The sequence below is a fragment of the Lissotriton vulgaris genome, chromosome 3_2, assembly GCF_964263255.1.
Source record: "Lissotriton vulgaris chromosome 3_2, aLisVul1.2, whole genome shotgun sequence".
NCBI classification, from domain to species: domain Eukaryota; kingdom Metazoa; phylum Chordata; class Amphibia; order Caudata; family Salamandridae; genus Lissotriton; species Lissotriton vulgaris.
In genome coordinates, this window is record NC_141690.1 from 132,102,168 (window position 1) to 132,123,613 (window position 21,446).

Consider the following 21,446-nt stretch of genomic DNA (forward strand, 5'->3'; position numbering starts at 1 on the left):
TTGAAGCCACAGCTGTTAAAATAGATAAAGACAGTCAATATGTGATGGCAGAGGTTAGACTGTGGTGGTGTCAGATGTGTTGGGTAGCATATACGCACCGAATCAAGACCATGCACTCTTCTTGGAATCGCTCTCAACACAGCTGGGGCTGATGTTGGGGGGTTGCACAGTCTAAATATCGAGTTTAATATATCGACCTACAAAAATATTGTGTTGGAAATATCGAAGATATAGAATATCGAGGTCAAGAATATCGTTGGACAGAATATCGACCCTAAGGTAAGTAATAGCGATTTTTTTATATCAATGTAAGCAATATCGAATTTAGTAATATCGATAGCATATATATCGATGTAACTAATTTCGATATTACTAATATCGATATTTGTATTATTGTTATGTATTTTATATGTATGTGTAATATGTTTTTGTTAAGTATTTTAATTGTTTTAAATTATATGTGTCCCATTTTGATATATTAATAATGTTGTTTTTAAGTAAATGTTATGTTTTTTGTAATGAAAAATAATGTATTGTTTAATATTTATTATTTGGTGACTAATATTTATTCATTAATATTTATTGGTATTTATTGTTAATTTATTGTTAATTAAATATTCAATTGTAATTGTTTTTAATAATTATTAATTGTTAGTAAATGATGTAGATTTATTTATTACATTTAATTATTAATTATTTTAAATATAAAAATGATTTATAAGTATGTTACATTTAAATTCTATGCTATCCAACGTTTTCCTTACTGTTTCACTCTCAGGAGTTGGAAGAGTGATTTTTACCCCTACGCTATCCAACGCTTTCCCTACTGTTACACCCTCTGGAGTTGGAATAGTAATTTTTTCCCCTACGCTATCCAACGCTTTCCCTTCTGTTGCCCCCTCTGGAGTTGGAATAGTAATTTTAACCTCTACGCTATCCAACGCTTTCTCTACTGTAGCACTTTTTCGGAGTTGGAATAGTAATTTTTACCCCTACGCTATCCAATGTTTTCTCTACTGTTACACCCTCTGGAGTTGGAATAGTAATTTTTACCCCTACGCTATCCAACGCTTTCCCTACTGTTACACCCTCTGGAGTTGGAAAAGTAATTTTTTCCCCTACGCTATCCAACGATTTCCCTTCTGTTGCCCCCTCTGGAGTTGGAATAGTAATTTTTACCTCTACGCTATCCAACGCTTTCTCTACTGTAGCACTTTTTGGAGTTGGAATAGTAATTTTTACCCTTACGCTATCCAACGCTTTCTCTACTGCTACACCCTCTGGAGTTGGAATAGTAATTTTTACCCCTACGCTATCCAACGCTTTCCCTACTGTTGTACCCTCTGGAGTTGGAATAGTAATTTTACCCCTATGCTATCCAAAGCTTTCCCTACTGTTGCCCCCTCTGGAGTTGGAATAGTAATTTTTACCTCTACGCTATCCAACGCTTTCTCTTCTGTAGCACTCTTTGGAGTTGGAATAGTAATTATTACCCCTACGCTATTCAACACTTTCCCTACTGTTACACCCTCTGGAGTTGGAATAGTAATTTTTAACCCTACGCTATCCAACGCTTTCCCTACTGTTACACCCTCTGGAGTTGGAATAGTAATGTTTACCCCTACGCTATCCAACGCTTTCCCTACTGTTACACCCTCTGCAGTTGGATTAGTAATTTTTACCTCTACGCTATCCAACGCTTTCCCTACTGTTGCCCTCTTTGGAGTTAGAATAGTAATTTTTACCCCTACGCTACCCAACGCTTTCCTTACTGTTGCCCCCTCCGGAGTTGGAACAGTAATTTTTACCTCTACGCTATCCAACGCTTTCTCTACTGTAGCACTCTTTGGAGTTGGAATAGTAATTTTTACCACTACGCTATCCAACGCTTTCTCTACTGTTCCCCCCTCTGGAGTTGAAATAGTAATTTTTATCCCTACGCTATCCAACGCTTTACCTACTGTAGCACCCAATGTTATTATTACTGTATTTTTGGGGGGACTTTGAATACTACTTTTATTTATTGAGCTATTTAATAGTTTTATTATTATTTTTGATAAGTAGTATTATAATAATTTTAAAAATATTGAAAGTATATTTAAAAAAATTTTTGTATTAAATATTATTATTGACTTGTTATTTATGTTATGGTTTTATGTGTAGATGTATATGTATATTTCTTAATAATTTAGGAGTTATTAAAATATTAATAAATTCTTATTATTAAGTATGTATTATATATTTTATGTATATGTTTAATTAATGTTACAATATTGTAAATGTAATATTTAATCATTTTAAATATTATTAACTATGTTTAGCTATGTTTATTTGGTTTATAAATATTATTTACAATATGTTACACTTTTTTTAATTAAAAAAAACGATATTTTTAATAACGATATTTTTAACAGCGATATTTTTTTTTCAATATTTTTGTAGTCACCATGTTGTAGATAGGATGGCGATATTCATGCCTTCGATATTCCAGCGTTGATTTTTCTGTAGGTCGATATTTTGTCCGTTGATATTCTGTCAGTGATCCGTTGGGGGCGCACTGATTCTTGGGGGCAACTTTAATATTGTGTTAGACACCACTCTGGACTGCTCTACCCTGCCAGGGGCACTTGCCCATAAAATGCCTGAAGGCTTGAGGGACTGATCGAAACTGTGGTAACTGAAGGACATGTGGTGTACACACCATACCACAGGTTGGGACTACTCCTATTCTAGAGTACACCAAGTGCATTCAAGACTGGACTGCTGTCTGTTCAAGATACCTGTGCCTCTACATCATACAAACAGAATAACAAGGCCTCACTCCGATCATAGCCTGTTTTCATTATTGTTACAACCGACTGACAAACACCAAGCGATCCTGATGTGGGGCCTGCACATATCTGCCCTCTCTGATGTCCCCTTACAGGAAACCTTGCGGGAGGCTATTTCATAGTATTGGACCATGAACCAGGGAACAGCCTTGAGTTTCAGGATGATTTGGGAGAATCGGAAGGTGGTCTGGTGGCACTGCCTGAGCCAGAAGTTAGGAAATTGTTGCAACCTTGATCGCGAACTCACACAGCTAAATTGCACACTCCATAAGTTGGATAACAAATTTGGGGCTTACCTGACCACTTCCAATTGGCTACTGGGGGCTAGGGAGCAATATAACTACACCCTGTAGTGTCTCCAAAATCATAATTAGAAGGACTATGTCAGTAGAGCCTACAAAGAAGAGGGCAGTTCGGAGAGTTTGTTGGCCTGGCTTGTCAGACCGGAGGGCAGAGGCACCCCCAGCTCTCCCAGAGGACTGATACTCTTTATACACCTAAAGACTTTAACTCAATATTCCAAGACTATTGGGTCTCCCTGTATAGTCCCCCTGGAGTGGATTTACCAAGGTACCATGGTAAACTGCTTAGCAAATTGGTGCTTTGGCGCCTCCCTCTGAATGTTGACGGAAAAGCTGAAGGTAAAGGTTACAGCCCTAAAAATCACAAACGCGATTAAAAGCATGGCGTGCGATAAATCCTCAGGACCAGACGGGCTGCCAGCGAAGTTTTATGCAAAATATGCTGGAGAATTGATGCCAAGATTGGAGACGCTCTACGCAGAGGCACTGTTATCGGGCTGGTTCCAGACACAACAAGGGAGGCACTTGTCATCCAGTTACCTAAGTCATCCCCCTCCCCCCCCCCCCGGGTATCAACTGCACCCTTCCACACCCTTGTCCATGTTCAACATGAATTTTAAAATCCTCAGCAAAGCATTGTCTCATAGCCTCTTGCTGCATATTCTAGAGCTAAAATATGTAGACAAGGACAGGCAGACAGGGCAGATTTATCCCGACCCAGTACACCTCCCTCAAACTCCAACAGCTGTATAACACCATCTACCATGGTGCAGTGCAGACTAACTCACAGGCCATGGTCAAGACGGTAGACTGGAAGTAGGCCTTTGACACTGTGAGGTGGGACTTCCTGGAGGCAGTTCTGCTTTGCTTGGGGATGGTAGAGGACTGAGTCAGCTATGTAAGATTGCTATATGCCAATACCATGGCCAGAGTCAATGATGTCTCCCAGGGCATGAGACAGGTTTGCCCTTTTTAACCCCTCCTCTTTGATACTGCAATAGAACCCCTAGCAGGGTGGTTCTGAGCAATGGGTCAAGGCAAGGGGATCATGGTGGAGGGAAGAGAGCAGATTATATTTCTCAATGACTTGCTCATTTACCTAGCCGAATGGGGAGGTAGTAATTGCATCCACATTTGGAGTTCTGGATGAGCATGAGTCCCACTCATGCCTTGGAGTTTACCGAGCTGAAATATGATTGTTCTCGGTGGTCCGGACACTCCCATGCCAGTTGAATGCCCACCTGATATCACCAGCGCACTGCATACTTTCAAATACCTGGGCATCCGGATTTTTCATTCCGTCTATCATCTGTTCTTTTGCATTTGTCGCCCTATGTGGGAAGGGCATACCCAGACGTGGATCCTGTGATCGCTATGCCAACGGATTAAAGCTAGCCTGGTTGATATGGGGAATATCATGGATACTTGTTTCCAGTCCAGTGAGGACTTGGCCTGGTGGTTCGAGCTGGACTGGTCCCATGGTAAGCAGGGTCAAGACTGATTTGCATATGGCTGGGTCCAAGCTGGAATGACGTGGCGAGGGAAAACAATGAATTTAACCCAGATTTGTGATTGGGGTGAATATTTGATTTGTTCAGCATTCTGTCTATCATCTGTTCTTTTTGTATTTTTCTCCGTAAGTAGGAAGGGTGTGCCCAGCCATGAGTCCTGTGATCGCTAGCCTGGCTGATGACCGGGTGATACCCCAAAACTGGTCTCAGGGTGCTTGTTTCTGGCCCAGGGAGGACCTACCTGGCAGATCGGGCTTAACTCTTCCCATGGGGAGCAGGGTCAAGATTGATTTGCATAAGGATGGGTCCAAACTGGAATGGTGTGGTGGACAAAAAAAGGATGGATTTAACCCAGATCTGTGACTGGGTGTGAATGTTTGATTTGTTCAGCATTCAGTCCATTATCTGTTATTTTTGCTCATGGCGCATATAGAATTATCTAAGATGGTCATGCTCCCCTGTTTGCATTATCATTTCACAAACCTTCAAGTGACGATACTGGCCACCTGGTTATGGCAGCTGGATTCACTACTCGGATATTTAGTTTGGGACAGGGGTAATCACAGGTTTGCTCTTGACACTCTGCCGTCCGCCCCTTGAAGGGAAACTTTGAGTTGTATTTTGCTGCAGCACAACTCCAATGGATCATCTGTTGGTTGGATAAGTCCAGACAAGTGGAACTGGGCCTGATTGGCTCCGAACCAAACCAAGGGGCTTTATTGGCCAAACTGCTCATCTTCATACTGAAGATCGCGCAGTTGGAGAATCTTCTCTCCACATCACTGCATTGCTTGCAAGGCTGTAATAAATGGTTGAACACCAAAACTCTATGTGCACTCGAGCTCCCTCTAGTGGGGTTACACCACAGGGAACCGCTATCCTTCTTCACAGCTGGACAAAAGGAGGCGTGGTCTGAATAGGGTGTGGTCACAAGGTTTATTGCTTTCACATGGGTAGGCCATTGCTACTGGCGGATTTAACCACAATTCACGGTTGTTTCTGGGCCAATTCCTCACATACAAAGTGCTCACACAAACGTTTCAGGAGTTATCTGGTGCGGGAGCTGAACAACCCCATCTCATGCTGTACTTCACTTATTATTGACGATGGGGTCGGGTAGACACATAATCACCTTCTTCTACAAGGCACTTAACGCGCAGTCTGGGAGACCACTGGTTGCCTCTAGAGCACAATGGAACACTGAGCTGAGCCGGGGACTTACGGATACTGAGCGGGGCAGGTGGCTGGCATACCCACAAAGGTATCCTGTAGCACACGCCTCAAGTACATATAGTTCAATTATACACATAGAACGTAGCTGACACCACGTAAAATAGGGATCATATATGGGGGAGATCTTAGGAGATGCCTCCATTGCTATACCTTAGATGCAGACTTTGAACATATAATCAGGGAATGCCCAGCCTACAGACATACCGTGGGTTGGTACTGTTGAAGCAAATATTACTCTGAACAGAACACTCAAGAAAACCATTGAGGTGTGCCTATTGGGGGCATAGGGTAGCTACCCCTAGTCCTTTGAGAATGTGAGAATCCTGAAATTACAACAATAACGTGTGCAACATAATAAATGACAGGGGCATTCTTTATGGATAAACTATGTCGCAAGTTGATTGATGACACAGGTTGGATTAGCTTACGGGCATTCCAGGTGTCGACAACAAGTTCCTGCCCTAGGAGGTGACCCCTTATGAGCCCTCTTGGTCTACTCTTCCCCTCCTGACACCCTGGGCCATAAACTGAGGGGATGACCAACCTTCCTCTCTACGGTGGCCCCATGGGCTTGTCTGCCCTCGTAGCAGGGGAGCAACCCTAGGATGCTATCCCCTTGCTTGGGACGTGGCCAGCTGCATTTCCATGACCCAGACAAGAATGTTGGGAACAGATTCCTGGACCCACCATTAAGGCAGATAGCATTGGCATGGAAAGCCGCGGGGGACCTAACATTGAGAAAGGGGTCAGAGATGTTACCCTATAGGCTGGGCGAGCACTGCAGAGTGAGGAGGCCCGAGGAACATGCCGGAGGCCAGCAGCTGACCTTTGGTCCGAGGTGGTGGCTGAGTGGGAACGCCCATCAGACTCCACAACCAACAGTGGAGACATAGGGGTGCGTGGAGAGAGTTAGGCTCTGGCCATGAGCCGATTCTGAATACTTGTGGCGGCCGGATGAAGGTTCAGGTGGGAAAATGGTAATGAGGTTGGCAGTGACAGATGCAAGATGGTGGTGGGGGGTTGTGGGTCCCATCCACCCCTCCATATGTTAGACAGAGCTGAAGGATGTCGATTTGAAAACCAGAGCCTAATCCCCTTTTTGAAGGGAGGACCCCACTCCCCATTTTCTCCCTTGAAAGACTGTGGCCACTTATAGCCCCCCTCCCCACACCCACCTCCTATGCCTGCATACATCGCAGGGACATACTGCTGTCAAGACAACAGTATGACAGTTTGTTTTTCGTTGTTTTTAGTTAATTTATGTTTGACCACATGGCATATTTGATGCTGCCCATGGGCCGATTCAGCTTATTGTTGATAATAGCTAATAAATAGAAATGTAAACAACAGAGACCGTCGACTTGAAAGTGAAACATTTGTAAGTGTATGTATAAGATAAATTCCAATTAAAAAAACATGCATTTGCAAAACAATATACAGCCCCTTCGATGAGGGCATAACAAGGATTCCCACAGTGTGAATTTCCTAACCAAAGGTTATGTCAGAGGGGTAACAGACTGCCTGAAATCCTTTGCATACTATCCTACTACAGCGAAATTCTAAATAACAAAGTTCTTGTAAACAGCTTATAACATAGTCAAATTATCACCTGCTCTTAAATGCCTATTGGGTTTACCCTATAGTAACTTTCTGATTAAAAAAATGATACATATGGCATCTGACAAAACATTTCTCAGCAACTCACCAGGCCTACATTCTTTATCACTGGCTTTCCGACATAATAACCTAATCAGCCCTGCTATACTGAGAATAAGCTACCCTAAAAGGAAAAACAAGCACTCTTTCTCAGTGGAAGCACACACCGTCTGCCCAATGCCAAATCAAAAGCTTTTAATTTGGCATTTCAAAATATTATTTGACATAAGCGCCTTTTTCAGAACTGCTTCTTCATGCACAGCTACACTGCTAAGACCTAAAAAAAGGTGAGCTATGAGTTCCACTGAGTGCCAAGAGCAGCCTCTGAGAAATCATTTTTTTTCTAGTAAGTTTTTTACTCATTTTCCTCTTTTTTGTTTGTTCATTGTGTTTACCATCTGTGATGCGCATATGATCCTTTTAAGCAAAAAGCTTTTCATTCTATCACTTTATGATTCAGGATGGAGTATTCCTGGTCCGAGATTGTTCAAAAAAATCTATAGAGGAGCCATATGTGTTGGTCATTTTTTATCGATCCAGAGTATACAACATCAAAGTGCGTTTCCTTGAAGAAAGCCAGCAATATGCGCTTGGATCCGGGCTCAGAGGCAATGATGTAAGTGGTGTATCATTTGTTGCTTTCTTGCGTCTTCTAAGTTGTGAATTAAAACAGTTGCTGCTAATGTCATTAACCCTATTGTATGGTGCATAATTATATTATGTTTATCTGTTGATTAATCGAAAAGCATGCAGTGATAAAATTGTCTAAACTGACTGAGATACAAGGGGTTTATTTGCAAGCCCCTTGCGCCAATGGTGCGTCATATTTGTGACGCACTGCTGGCGCATCCTCCTGCTCCATATTTACAAGGACACGTAAAGCCACCCTGCATGGCTTTTCCTGACCTTGTCAATTTGGCCCCTTCTAACGTAACACTTTTCGTGAAAGGGGCGTGATGTGTTACTTGTGTCTCCTTGGAGGCTCATTTTCATTTTCACCTTAATCAGCAAAATGACCTCGATTCTGAAACCTTGAGACTGAACTCGTCTCTCTCCGATGCACTTGACCTGGTTTCCCCTCTTGCTCCTGTCACCTCCTTTAGATCCCGTCCCTCTGCTCCCTGGTTTTCTCCTCTGCTACGCGAAGAGAAGAGTAAATGCAAGCGTCTGGAACGTAAATGGAGATTCAACTACGATCCCTCAGCCAAATTGGCTTACAAATCTGCCCTGAATGCATTCCATAAACTTAAACGCTCCTCAATGAGAACCTACTTCTCCAATCTTATTCAGCAGGCGCAGAATTCTTCAAAAACTCTTTTTTCTATTGTAAAAGATTGTGTTCACCCCCCTGCGTCAAAATCCCTTTGTACCCCCTCACAAGATCTTTGTAATGGATTGTCTGATTTTTTTCAAGAAAAGATAGTTAAACTCTCCTCTTCCTTTGCAACGACTCTGGACCACCTTGACGATTATTTTTGTCCCTCCTCCTCGTGCTCCTTTAATTCTTTCACTGAGCTAACTCCAGACCTTGCGTTAGCTTTGCTACGCAATGTTAAGTCTGGTTCCCCTCTGGACCCTGTCCCGGCCAAAGTCATGGGCGTTCTTGCCCCTATTCTAGTGAACCCGTTTCTTTCCATCTGGAATTCCTCTTTGTCACATGGTCATTTTCCCTCAGTTTGGAAACAGGCTAGGCTTGTCCCCATATTGAAAAAACCTGGTGCTGACCCCTTACTTTTTAGCAACTATCGCCCCATCTCGCTCCTGCCTAAACCTGCTAAGATTTTGGAGAAGGTGGTACAGAAACAAGTGGCAGAGTACCTAGAGTCTAACCAGCTGCTTCATGAGTCTCAGTCCGGCTTTAGGTCCGGTTTTAGCACTGAGACCGCACTGCTTGAAGTCTCTGAAATTATCAGGGAATCAGTGGATAGGGGCGAGGAGGCCATGTTGGTCCTCCTCGACCTATCCGCGGCTTTCGATACTGTCTCCCATAAAATACTTACCACCCGCCTTCAACAGCTAGGGGTCGGTGGGACAGTGCTGGCATGGATCACCTCTTTCTTGTCTAGTCGCTCTCAAAGGGTTTTGATGCACCCTTTTGAATCCGAGGACAAACCTCTCCTGTGCGGAGTGCCCCAGGGCTCTGCTTTGAGTCCACTACTATTTAATGTTTATGTGGCCCCTTTGGCCAAAATAGTGGAGTCCTGGGGGGTCAGGGTGGTCTCCTATGCTGATGATACTCAGCTTATTTTTTCATTCCGAGACCATTCTGACTCCCTCTTCTCCAATTTTAGAAACTGCCTTGGAAACATCTGTACCTGGATGTCAGCTAATCATCTTGCCCTGAACACCGATAAAACGGAGGTTCTTTTCTTTAGTAAGAAATCTCCACCTCCTGCAATCCTTTGGTGGCCTTCCATCTTGAATCCCCCTCCCTCTCCTGTGCAGGCAGCTCGCAATCTTGGCTTCACTTTTGACAATTCTTTGTCTGGAAGTGTTCAAGTCAACAAAGTAGTAGGGTCCTGTTTCTCCAAACTACGTATGCTCCGGAAAATCTTTCCCTTCCTCCCTCAATCTTCTCGTAAAACTGTGGTTCAGGCTCTTATCACTACCCATCTAGACTATGCCAACAGTCTATATGCAGGTGCCCCCCTCTACCTCATTGATCGTCTGCAAATAGTCCAAAATGCGGCAGCCCGGCTTATCGGTAACATCCCGGCCCGTACTTCAGTCAGAGCCTATCGACAAGAGCTTCACTGGCTCCCCATTCTACGACGCATTGATTTCAAAATACTGATCCTGACATTTCGGGCTATACATGGAATCGGCCCGTTATACTTGAGAAAGCGTCTCAAAATTTCTGCCTCAGTCAGACATCTCAGATCCAACAATCTGCGTCTGCTGATGGTTCCTAGATTCAAGCTTTCTCGGACTGGCGGCAGATCCTTCACCGTCACTGCCGCCAAGCTCTGGAACGGTCTCCCCCTTGACCTCAGGTTTTGCGAATCTGAGCCTATCTTTCGTCGCAAACTCAAAACCTGGTTGTTCACTAAGCGGTAGGATCGGTCACGATCAATTGCGCTTTTCTTAGTCCATCTGTATGATTTGATTCTGGTCTCTCTTTATGGGGATAATCATGTAATTCTAGCGCCGGGACACCTCCGTCGGAGGTAGCTGTGCGCTCTATAAGCTTCAAATTACAAAAAGATTGACGATATTTACATAGCCCTAAAATCGCAGAGGAACTTGCTCAGTTCGGAGGATACCTCGCAAATTATTCGACTGGAAGCCTGGAATGAAGACTCCCCTCAGTCCCTTGAACACTTCCCGGCTCTCACGCTAGAAGATCTCAATAGCCTGTTGGATAAAACTAAATCTTCATCCCCTCTTGATCCTGTGCCCCTTAAGGTACTTAAGAATTGTAGAGAGATTATTCTTCCTCCGATGCTTGAGGTAATGAATGGAGCCTTGGAACAGGGCATCTTTCCATCACTTTGGAAGAGAGCCATTGTAAAGCCGCTTCTGAAAAAGACCACCTTAGACCCTGGAGTGCTGAAGAATTTTAGACCCATCTCTCTGCTGCCAGCTCCTGCTAAGATGTTGGAGACCCATTTGAATTTCCATCTTTCAAACTTCCTTGACACCTCAGGCTTCTTGGACGGGTCCCAACATGGTTTTAGGAAGCTACATAGTACGGAGTCTGCCTTGACGAAAGTCATGGACAACATCCGCAGAAAAGTAGATTTGGGTCTCACCACTGTATTGGTGCTGCTTGATCTCTCAGCAGCTTTCGACACCCTGTCTCCCCTGACTTTAACATCTAGGTTAAGGGAGGCAGGGGTAGTTGGACCGGCGCTCAGCCTCCTGAGCTCCTTTTTACAACATAGAGAGCAGCGTGTCATGCTAGGTGAATACCTCTCCCCTGCCAAGTCTCTGCAATGTGGGGTGCCACAGGGGTCGGCATTGAGTCCGACCCTGTTCAACATCTACGTGGCCCCCCTTGCAAGACTTGTAAGATCTCAGGGGATGGAGGTAGTGTCGTATGCTGACGACACGCAGATTATGGTATCCCTGACCCACTCTGTCAGTGAAACTGCTTCTAACTTTAGGGCCTGCATGCAACTTGTTGCAGAGTGGATGGTCGCCAACTCCCTAAAGTTGAACGGGGACAAGACAGAGGTCCTGGTCTTTGGCAAGGACCAGGACATATGGTCAGGTGATTGGTGGCCTCCGTCTTTAGGTAGCTGCCCTATACCTACCAAATCTGCCAGGAACCTAGGCGTCATCTTTGACACCCAGCTCTCCATGGAGCTACAGGTTAATAGAACGGTGGCGACCTGTTGGGGTGTCATCAAGACCCTGAAAAGGATCGTTCACTATCTGTCCCCACAGGCGCGGAAACAGGTGGTGATCGCCCTTGTTGGCTCAAGGCTTGATTACTGTAACTCAGTATATGCCGGGGCCAACAAGGGCCTGCTTCAGCGTTTGCAGGTCATACAGAACGCTGCAGCGCGGTTTGCTCTCGCTTTGCCCTGGGTGGCATCTATGACCCTAGCGAGGAAGAACCTCCATTGGCTCCCCATTCCTTCGAGGATCACTTTTAAACTCCTTTGCCTTACATATAAGGCTTTATCTGCAGGCTCGGCTGATGCCCTTGGTTCATTACTCACCAGATATGTTCCGGGCAGATGTCTACGATCTAGCGAGCAACACCAACTGGTAATTCCCAGAGCCAAGAAGGCCAGATGGGGGACCAAAGCTTTCTCCATATTGGCACCTCTGATGTGGAATTCACTCCCCCTTGAAATCAAAATACTTCCTTCCCTCGACCTCTTTAGGAAGTCACTGAAAACTTGGCTCTTTATTAAGGCATACCAGTAGGCTCTGTTTCTGTCTGCAATCAGCTTTTTATTTGGTTTAGGCGCCTTGACGCCCACTGGGCATAGTTGCGCACTATAAATATTATTTCATTCATTCATTCATTCAAATAAAATAAATAAAATAAAATGTGAGTGTTGCTGTGGGTGTTCCCACGGAACACCCATGTATTCTGCCGTATTTCCAGTTTTATGAGAATTCATGAACCTGGAAATGCATCAGAATGCTACACCACCCCATGGGTGGTGTAGCGAGGCGCAACAAGGAGAACTGTTTACATTTCTCCTAGTTTTTTCCTCTTTCTAGGGGTGGTGCATTCTGCATCACACATAGGAAGAGGAAATCACTTTTTAAATGTTTCTTGTTATTGTTTTTGTGCCGGGAGGTACTCCCCTTCCTGCACAGAAACAATCTCCCCGTAACGCAGGCACCATTGCACCATGGAACAAGGGTGCCTACGTGGCGCATGTCGGGCGATTGTACACTGTTGCAGGGGAATGCACAGGGATGCATCATATTGTTGTAAAAGTTACATATCCCTCTGTTTTGAAAGTGCCACAACCTGGAGCACCCAAAGGGCTTGCAGTGTGATGCTTCAGCACTTTCTTGTAAATAAGCCCCATCATTTATAGGTCTGATGGCTCAGTGGACTAATGGGTCCACATGGATCTCTGTTTGACACCAATGTTCCAAGATGAGGAGAAATTAACATTTCATCCTTCCAAGATACCCTAGCCTAAGCCTCAGAGAGGTGGGCCATGCAGGGAACCCCAATTGACCACTACCTGTATGGGGCACCCTCCCACCCCCTTGACACTCCTCTCAGCAATGTGGTTTTCCACATCTGGTGAGACGCGCTCCGTGACCTGGGTTGGTACAAGCTCCTCACTGGGTCGACCCCGTTGTGGACTGGGTGTTGGTTGGCACAGGTGACAGGTTTAGAAGGATTCAGAGAGTGAGACCTTATCAGGATTTCCACTCTGCGGGACAACACAAAGGGAACAACTATTAAGTCTTTCTCCAGACTCCAGGCAGAGTTAGATCCGGAAGACCCAGTTTGTCTGGTATCTATAACTAAGGCACGCATTCCTACTTTACACATCTAAGGTAGAGGAGCTTCCGGAATATAGTCCAGTGTTGCTTACTACACACGTCAGACATAAACTTTATATATAAGTCACTGGTAAGACATACTCCAGATTCTTTCCCTGTCTTGAGGTACAAAAAAGACAATTGATGGACAGAATGCAGAACAATATCTTACATTCACCCCAGTACAAAGATCTGGGCCTAAATCCATCGTTTTTTTGCACTCCACACCACCCTAGGTCAGACACTGGCTATATGCAAATCAGCCTTGACCCTGTGCCTCATGGGAACAGTCCAGCCCGAACTACCAAGCCATGTCTTTCCTAGACCGGAATCAAGCATCCAAGGACCGGTTTCTGGCTATCAGCCTTCTTCAGCCTGGATAGCTTGACTCCAGTGATGTGGAGAGCCTGGGACTCACGTCTGAGCATACCCAGCCCACTCGGGGTGAAAATTGCAAAAAACACAGTTGATGGACAGAATGCAGAACAATGTCTTACATTCACCCCAGTACAAAGATCTGGGCCTAAATCCATCGTTTTTTTGCACTCCACACCACCCTAGGTCAGACACTGGCTACATGCAAATCAGCCTTGACCCTGTGCCTCATGGGAACAGTTCAGCCCGAACTACCAAGCCATGTCTTTCCTAGACCGGAATCAAGCGTCCAAGGACCGGTTTCTGGCTATCAGCCTTCTTCAGCCTGGATAGCTTGACTCCAGTGATGTGGAGAGCCTGGGACTCACGTCTGAGCATACCCAGCCCACTCGGGGTGAAAATTGCAAAAAACACAGTTGATGGACAGAATGCAGAACAATGTCTTACATTCACCCCAGTACAAAGATCTGGGCCTAAATCCATCGTTTTTTTGCACTCCACACCACCCTAGGTCAGACACTGGCTACATGCAAATCAGCCTTGACCCTGTGCCTCATGGGAACAGTTCAGCCCGAACTACAAAGCCATGTCTTTCCTAGACCGGAATCAAGCGTCCAAGGACCGGTTTCTGGCTATCAGCCTTCTGCAGCCTGGATAGCTTGACTCCAGTGATGTGGAGAGCCTGGGACTCACGTCTGAGCATACCCAGCCCACTCGGGTGAAAATTGCAAAAAACACAGTTGATGGACAGAATGCAGAACAATGTCTTACATTCACCCCAGTACAAAGATCTGGGCCTAAATCCATCGTTTTTTTTGCATTCCACACCACCCTAGGTCAAACAATGGCTATATGCAAATCAGCCTTGACCCTGTGCCTCATGGGAACAGTCCAGCCCGAACTACCAAGCCATGTCTTTCCTACACCAGAATCAAGCATCCAAGGACCGGTTTCTGGCTATCAGCCTTCTTCAGCCTGGATAGCTTGACTCCAGTGATGCGGAGAGCCTGGGACTCACGTCTGAGCATACCCAGCCCACTCGGGGTGAAAATTGCAAAAAACACAGTTGATGGACAGAATGCAGAACAATGTCTTACATTCACCCCAGTACAAAGATCTGGGCCTAAATCCATAGTTTTTTTGCACTCCACACCACCCTAGGTCAGACACTGGCTTTATGCAAATCAGCCTTGACCCTGTGCCTCATGGGAACAGTTCAGCACGAACTACCAAGCCATGTCTTTCCTAGACCGGAATCAAGCGTCCAAGGACCGGTTTCTGGCTATCAGCCTTCTTCAGCCTGGATAGCTTGACTCCAGTGATGTGGAGAGCCTGGGACTCACGTCTGAGCATACCTAGCCCACGCTGGGTGAAAATTGCAAAAAACACAGTTGATGGACAGAATGCAGAACAATGTCTTACATTCACCCCAGTACAAAGATCTGGGCCTAAATCCACCATTTTTTTGCACTCCACTCCACCCTAGGTCAGACACTGGCTATATGTAAATCATTCTTGACCCTGTGCCTCATGGGAACAGTCCAGCCCGAACTACCAAGCCATGTCTTTCCTAGACCGGAATCAAGCATCCAAGGACCGGTTTCTGGCTATCAGCCTTCTTCAGCCTGGATAGCTTGACTCCAGTGATGTGGAGAGCCACCAGATTGACGATGATGACTGGTGGGAAGCCCTTATCTCTCCTAGAGGCGCAGCTATTGTGGCACAATTTCATTTTTTACTGTTGAAACACTTACATAGTTTACCCCACATGCTTCAGATTGTGGCAAATAGGGGAGATTAACTTGTCGCTATGCCTGTGTTGCTCTATGGACTGTGGGAACTTTTTACATACAGTTTGGAATTTTCCAGCCCTTGATTCCTTTTCAGAGAACATTTTAACATCCTAGGTTGGCCTTAGGCTCATGACCCTAGACGTACGTTGCTGCACATCTCAGGCATTATTGAGGGCAACAGATATAAATGGGCCCTCTTGTGGATAGGGCTGGTGTTGGCCTAAAAAGATATAGCTAGGTTGTGGAAATCAGAGGCTGCCTCAATGAAAGGGGAGTGGAAGGCAAGTCTTGTTAGATATATGGTCCTCGAAAGGCCAATTCATTCAGCCAGGTGCAGTCCCCAGAAACATGAGAAGGTTTGGGTGAACTTTGCCCGCTACCCCAGGATTGATCTTGACACCCCAATGGATCGCCCTCTGTCCGTAGACGGTGGAAAAAACTGAGGAGATTGGAAGAGTGGGATTGTCAGGTGGTTAGTACTTGAGGAATGGGTATAGTGGCTGGTCGGATATCCATATAGGGCTGTAGAGATACTCACTCTGTTCTGATGTTTTTGCATTATCTAGGTGGGTGGGCTCAAAGCTGCATCGAATTTCTGCTTTTCAGGATAGTGTACAGCTATCATCATTGTTTTGTGAATTTGAGCAAAATGCTAATAAATATATTTTATAAAAATGTTTTTTAAAAAGGAGACCAAAGAAGGGGTTGCTTATTTTCCTCACCTCCTCTCCGAAAGTAGGCCCACGAACTCTGTACATAGGTAGAAGGGTTCTGCCATCTTGGGTTTAAGTAGAAAGAGGTACTGTGAGACTGTTTACAGTAGGGCACACAGAAAATGCTGCAAAAGCAGGTAGGGTTACCCCTGCAAATGTTTACCCCATTGGTTAGGAGGGAGCTACGAGTCATCATCCCCACCCACAGGCTGGTGGCAGACAAACACCTGTGCTCCTCAAACCACTTGTTGGACCTGTGGAAGAACAGAAGAGGATTGGACCTGCTGTTTGGGACCTACAAAGAGCCTAGAAGACTCTGCCTGCTCTTCCTCTTATACTCGGGGCAGAGAAGTGGACTCCAAGGGACATACTGCAGACCTCCTATTCATGCTACAGAGATCCAACAACCTACAAGATGTCTTTTCCTGCAACTCGACAACTGACCAGTTCCAACGCGACATGCCCTGTACTCTGCTGATCATCTCTGCTGGAGTGAGTCTTGACTTTGAGGTCCTGGACATTTGGCTGGTGTCAAAGTGTACTCATCCTCTCATCTCCAATCCTGGGACTTAACAAAGTTTTGGCTTCTTGAACCTCCAGAGGACCAGGATCAGGACCAACCTGCCAAGTCGATCCAACAAAGCTGCATTGCTGCTGTGCTAAAGATTGAGGCTGCTTCTTCTTGGAACTTTTCCACATCAGCAAATCAGATTCAGCTGGACCTCGCGAAGAAGGCATCTTGTCCCATGGAGCCCTCTTTGGCTACAGCCTGCAGCCTTGCCCTGCTGGAAGAATCTGAGCTAAAAAAAAGTGACTACGTTCAAAGGCAGAAATCTTTACAAGGAGAAGGCTCCAATAATATATGGCTGTAAAACTCGTATTTCTCCAGTTAGGATCCTTCCAGCCAAAAGTAGACACCTTCATTGAGACCTCGTCCAGCAGCTATCTAATGTTGTGGATCCTTCTTCTTCCATAGCCTGCTGCCTTTTTACGGTGCAAATGTTTTAAAGGCTATGGTCTAAATAAACATATGTTTTGACTACCCTCTATCCCCAGCTCTGTGCCATAGCTACCAGGGTATTGAGTTCAGGTTTATTAGCGACTTTACTAAAAAGGAGAATTTGAAACGCGCTGAACTCGTTGCGCAAGGGAGTTGACTATGATTCATAACCACACACAGGCAATCCTAACAGGAACATTGGATGCCTTGCTCTATCCAAATAAAATGTAGGTACAACCCCTCTAATTGCTCTAAAATAAGGAGTTCTCTTTTTTGGGGAATAGATTAGAATAGAATAACCCCATCTTTTTCTTGAATTGATGATTGGTTTAATGTATTGTTTTGATATTTATTTTATTTATGATTTACGATTTAATGTCCCTTGTTATTTTTTTATTTTTTTAACATTTTTTTTTAGTTTATTAGAGAGAACAGAGAGAGATAACAGCGGCAATCCCGCACATCGTCCCACGCAGGGGGCATAAGTATAGGCAATTAGCAATGGTGTTAAGCAACAGCAGGCTGCCATCGGACAGAGCAGAAGGGCAGTGTCATAGGACTAAAGAGCAGTTTAGGCGCGAGCACAGTACCAAAGATCCATCGAGTTAGTCATGCAGCCGCAGGTGGAGTAGCCGCACGTGCACACATAATATCGTGTCCAGATCTGAAAAGCCTCATCATCTATATGGGTGCCTCAAACAAGTAATTAACAAAAGACAATAACCCCCCCCCTCACCCCTCCCACCTTCCTTAGTGGTGGTGACAACAACATTCAGCAATCATTCAATGTGATTCCTCTATTAGATCTGAAATAGATGGAGCACTCGTATGGAGGATGGGCAAACTGCAGATGGTAGACCTTTTGAAAGAAAGCGGACCAAGGGGCCCCAGCGGTACTGGAGGTTTTTGAAGTTGCCCAGGAAGATGTCCGCCACTCGTTCCCTGCTAAGCAGTTTCCATAGTTTTGCGTGCCATAGGGAGATCGCCGGAGCCTCCGTTTTTTTCCAGGCTGACGCTAGGGTAAGTTTGGCAGCTCCAAGACAGAGCCACAGGATTTGTTTACCCGCACGTGTCTGATGTTCAAGAATTGGGTCTCGGAGGCTAAGTAGCACATAGGCTATAGAGTCCTCCACCGGGTAACCAAGGATCTCCTTAATATGGGAAAGGATCTCTTCCCAGTATGGCCGAATATTCGGGCAATCCCACCAAATGTGGCGGAAATCCCCAAGCAAACCACAGCCCCTCCAGCATCTATTTGAAGTAGTCAGGAATATACGATGGAGCTTGGACGGGTACAAGTACCAGTCCATGAGCGTCTTAAGGTGGGCCTCTCTCAGGTTCAATGAACGGTTTTGCGCAGCAATATCGCGCCACAGTGCCGACCACTCCTTGTCTGAAATGTCCCGCCTCAGAAGCTCCTCCCATTGCCCCATATAGCGGGGGCGAGGTGACACTGCTGAGGTAAGTAGTAGCTGGTAAAGAAAGGATACGACACCTTTCATGGCTGAAGTCCGGAGGATGAAAGCCTCAAAGGGCGAAGGAGGTCTTGTAGCTGCACCGAGGACTCTAGGTGACGTGGCCCAATGAAGCAGCTGGACATGGTGGAATCGCTCTGACGGAGGGACTTCATAGTCCCTCATACAATTATCAAAGGTGAGTGGAGTATAGCCTGAAACAGGTGGGTTAAAGCCCTACATCCACCCTCCCTCCATACCTTGAAGGGGCCCTCCTGTAGCGCCGGTGAAAAATCCCGATTAAAGTGTATAGGTGTGAATGGAGATGGAAAGGTAGTCCAACGATCATCAGTGGCTAACGTATCCCAGACCTTTAGGGTGGTACTGGTGGGAGTACTAATGTAGGCGTTCTGGGGCCTGTCTTTCTTGGGTGTCCAGGCCAGGTCCCAGATTGATCTACCAGCGACACTCCTGTCCATGTGTAGCCAGTGTTTCTCCGAGGTTTGTTGGGACCATTCCACCATTACTCGTAATTGTGCCGCTTTGTAATACAAATGCATATCGAGAAGACCCACTCCTCCCTCCCCCCGTGGCCGTCGCAAAGTTGCGAAAGAGAACCGCGCCCGACCCCCCTGCCAGATGAACCGGAGCATCTGGGTTTTAAGGCGTCGAAAGAAGTCTACGTCCAGAGGAATGGGGAGCGCCTGAAAGAGGTATAGGTATTTGGGGAGGAGGACCATCTTGATGGCGTGAATTCTGCCCAGCCATGATATGTATTTGGGCTTCCACCGGTCCAAGTCCGCCCGAATCTTTGCCAGCAGTGGTGGAAAGTTCGCGGAATATAACTTCCCGATCGTGGATGTCAAACGGACTCCCAGATATACGTTGGAGTTGGAGGCCCAGGCTAACGGGTGAATGGCCGCACTTGTTCCACCTCCGCAGGTGAAAGCGTGAGATTTAGAACATAAGATTTGTCATAGTTGACCTTGAAGCTGGCCACCTCCTCAAAGTGCAATAACACCCCCCGGACATGTGGTAGAGAGTGTGCCGGGTCCATAATAGAGAGCAGCACATCATCCGCAAATAGGGAAATTTTGTGCTGTTCCCCAGTAAAGGGAAGACCCCGTATTTCCTCGTGCTCCCGCACTGCTAACGCCAATGGTTCAATGCTCAGGGCGAAGAGCAGGGGGGAAAGGGGACTGCCCTGCCTGGTGCCACGTGAGTGCTAGAAAAATGCATATAGATGGCCGTTCACTGACACTCTAGAGCGGGGGTTGCTGTAGTTCGCTTTCACCATCGAGAGGAACTTATCCGAAAAACCAAAAGCAGCTAAAGTGCGGAACAGGAAGCCCCAGTTCACACGGTCGAAAGCATTTTCAGCATCGAGGCCTACTAGTACCACTGGGATCTGGAACCTGTTAGCTTTCTCTATCAAGTGGACAACCCGCCTAGTATTATCATGGGTCTGACGGCCCTTAATAAATCCAGATTGGTCCGGATGTATGAGTGCTGGCATCAGATCTTGGAGCCTGCTAGCAATAATCGAGGAATATAGCTTGGCGTTGATATTGAGGAGGGCTATCGGGCAATACGAAGAGCACCGAGCGGGGTCCTTCCCAGATTTAGGTATAATAGAAATGACGGCCTCAGCTATCGAGCCAGATGTGGCGCCGGATTCAGCCATGTCATTAAAAAGGGAGACCAAAAAATCGCACACCTCAGTGGCATACGTCTTGTAAAAGAGGGCGGTATAGCCATCCGGCCCCGGAGCTTTATGGAATGTCAGGTTTTTAATGGCATCAAGCACTTCGTCGCGGGTGTACGGGGCAGCTAGCAGATCGTTCCATTCCTTAGAAACCTGTGGTATGGGCAGACCCTGTAGATATTCCCTCTGGGCATCGGAATCGAGCTTGTCCCCCGCATAGAGTTCAGAGTAGAAGCGGCCAAAGAGGCCAGCCTTGATCTCATCAAGGTGCTGCAGCTCTCCCATTGAATCCTGAACCCCTCCTATGTAATCCCGTTCCCTTTTTTTCTCTAAGTTGACGTGCCAGGTGTCTCCCAACCTTATTCCCTTGGGAGTACGAAAGGTGCCGTAGTCTCAGCAAGGTGAACTCTGCTCTATTGTTGTAGTGGGCCCTCAGTTTCCCCCTAACCGCCGTCAAGGGGCGGAGGGTCAACCTAGATGGATTTAGTTTGTGCGCCTGCTCAAGGGCTGCAAGTTCTATTTCCAACTCCTCTCGTTCCTTTGGTCGCATCTTATTGAGGTTAGCATTAAGGGCCAAGCAGGTGCCCCTAAGTGACGCCTTAAAGGCGTCCCAGGTGGTGGATATAGACGTATCGGACACAGAGTTGAAATCAAAAAACTCCCTAATAGCCTTCCGCAAGTCCTTGCTTGAGGTGTCGTCCCTAACAACTGCCGCCGGGAAGTACCACTTTCGAAGTCCGTCACCTACCGGTGACCAGCGAAGTCCGAGCACGAGTAGACTATGGTCAGAAACAGATAGCGGGAATATGCTAGAGTCGCGGACATCTCCCTTGAGGGCCTGACCTAGAAAAATGTGATCAAGGCGAGAGTAGGAGTGGTGGACATGGGAGAAAAAGGTGTAATCTC

At 46.0% G+C, this 21,446-nt stretch overlaps 1 protein-coding gene across 1 annotated transcript in view; it reads left to right on the forward strand.

The window, feature by feature from the left end:
• Nucleotides 1-21,446, forward strand: part of CLNK (cytokine dependent hematopoietic cell linker) — a 1,199,791-nt gene that overhangs the window by 1,080,856 nt on the left and 97,489 nt on the right. Inside the window, exon 15 of the mRNA XM_086964527.1 lies at nt 7,994-8,149. Coding sequence (XP_086820653.1) covers nt 7,994-8,149 — 156 coding nt within the window. The remainder of the gene's footprint in view (nt 1-7,993; nt 8,150-21,446) is intronic.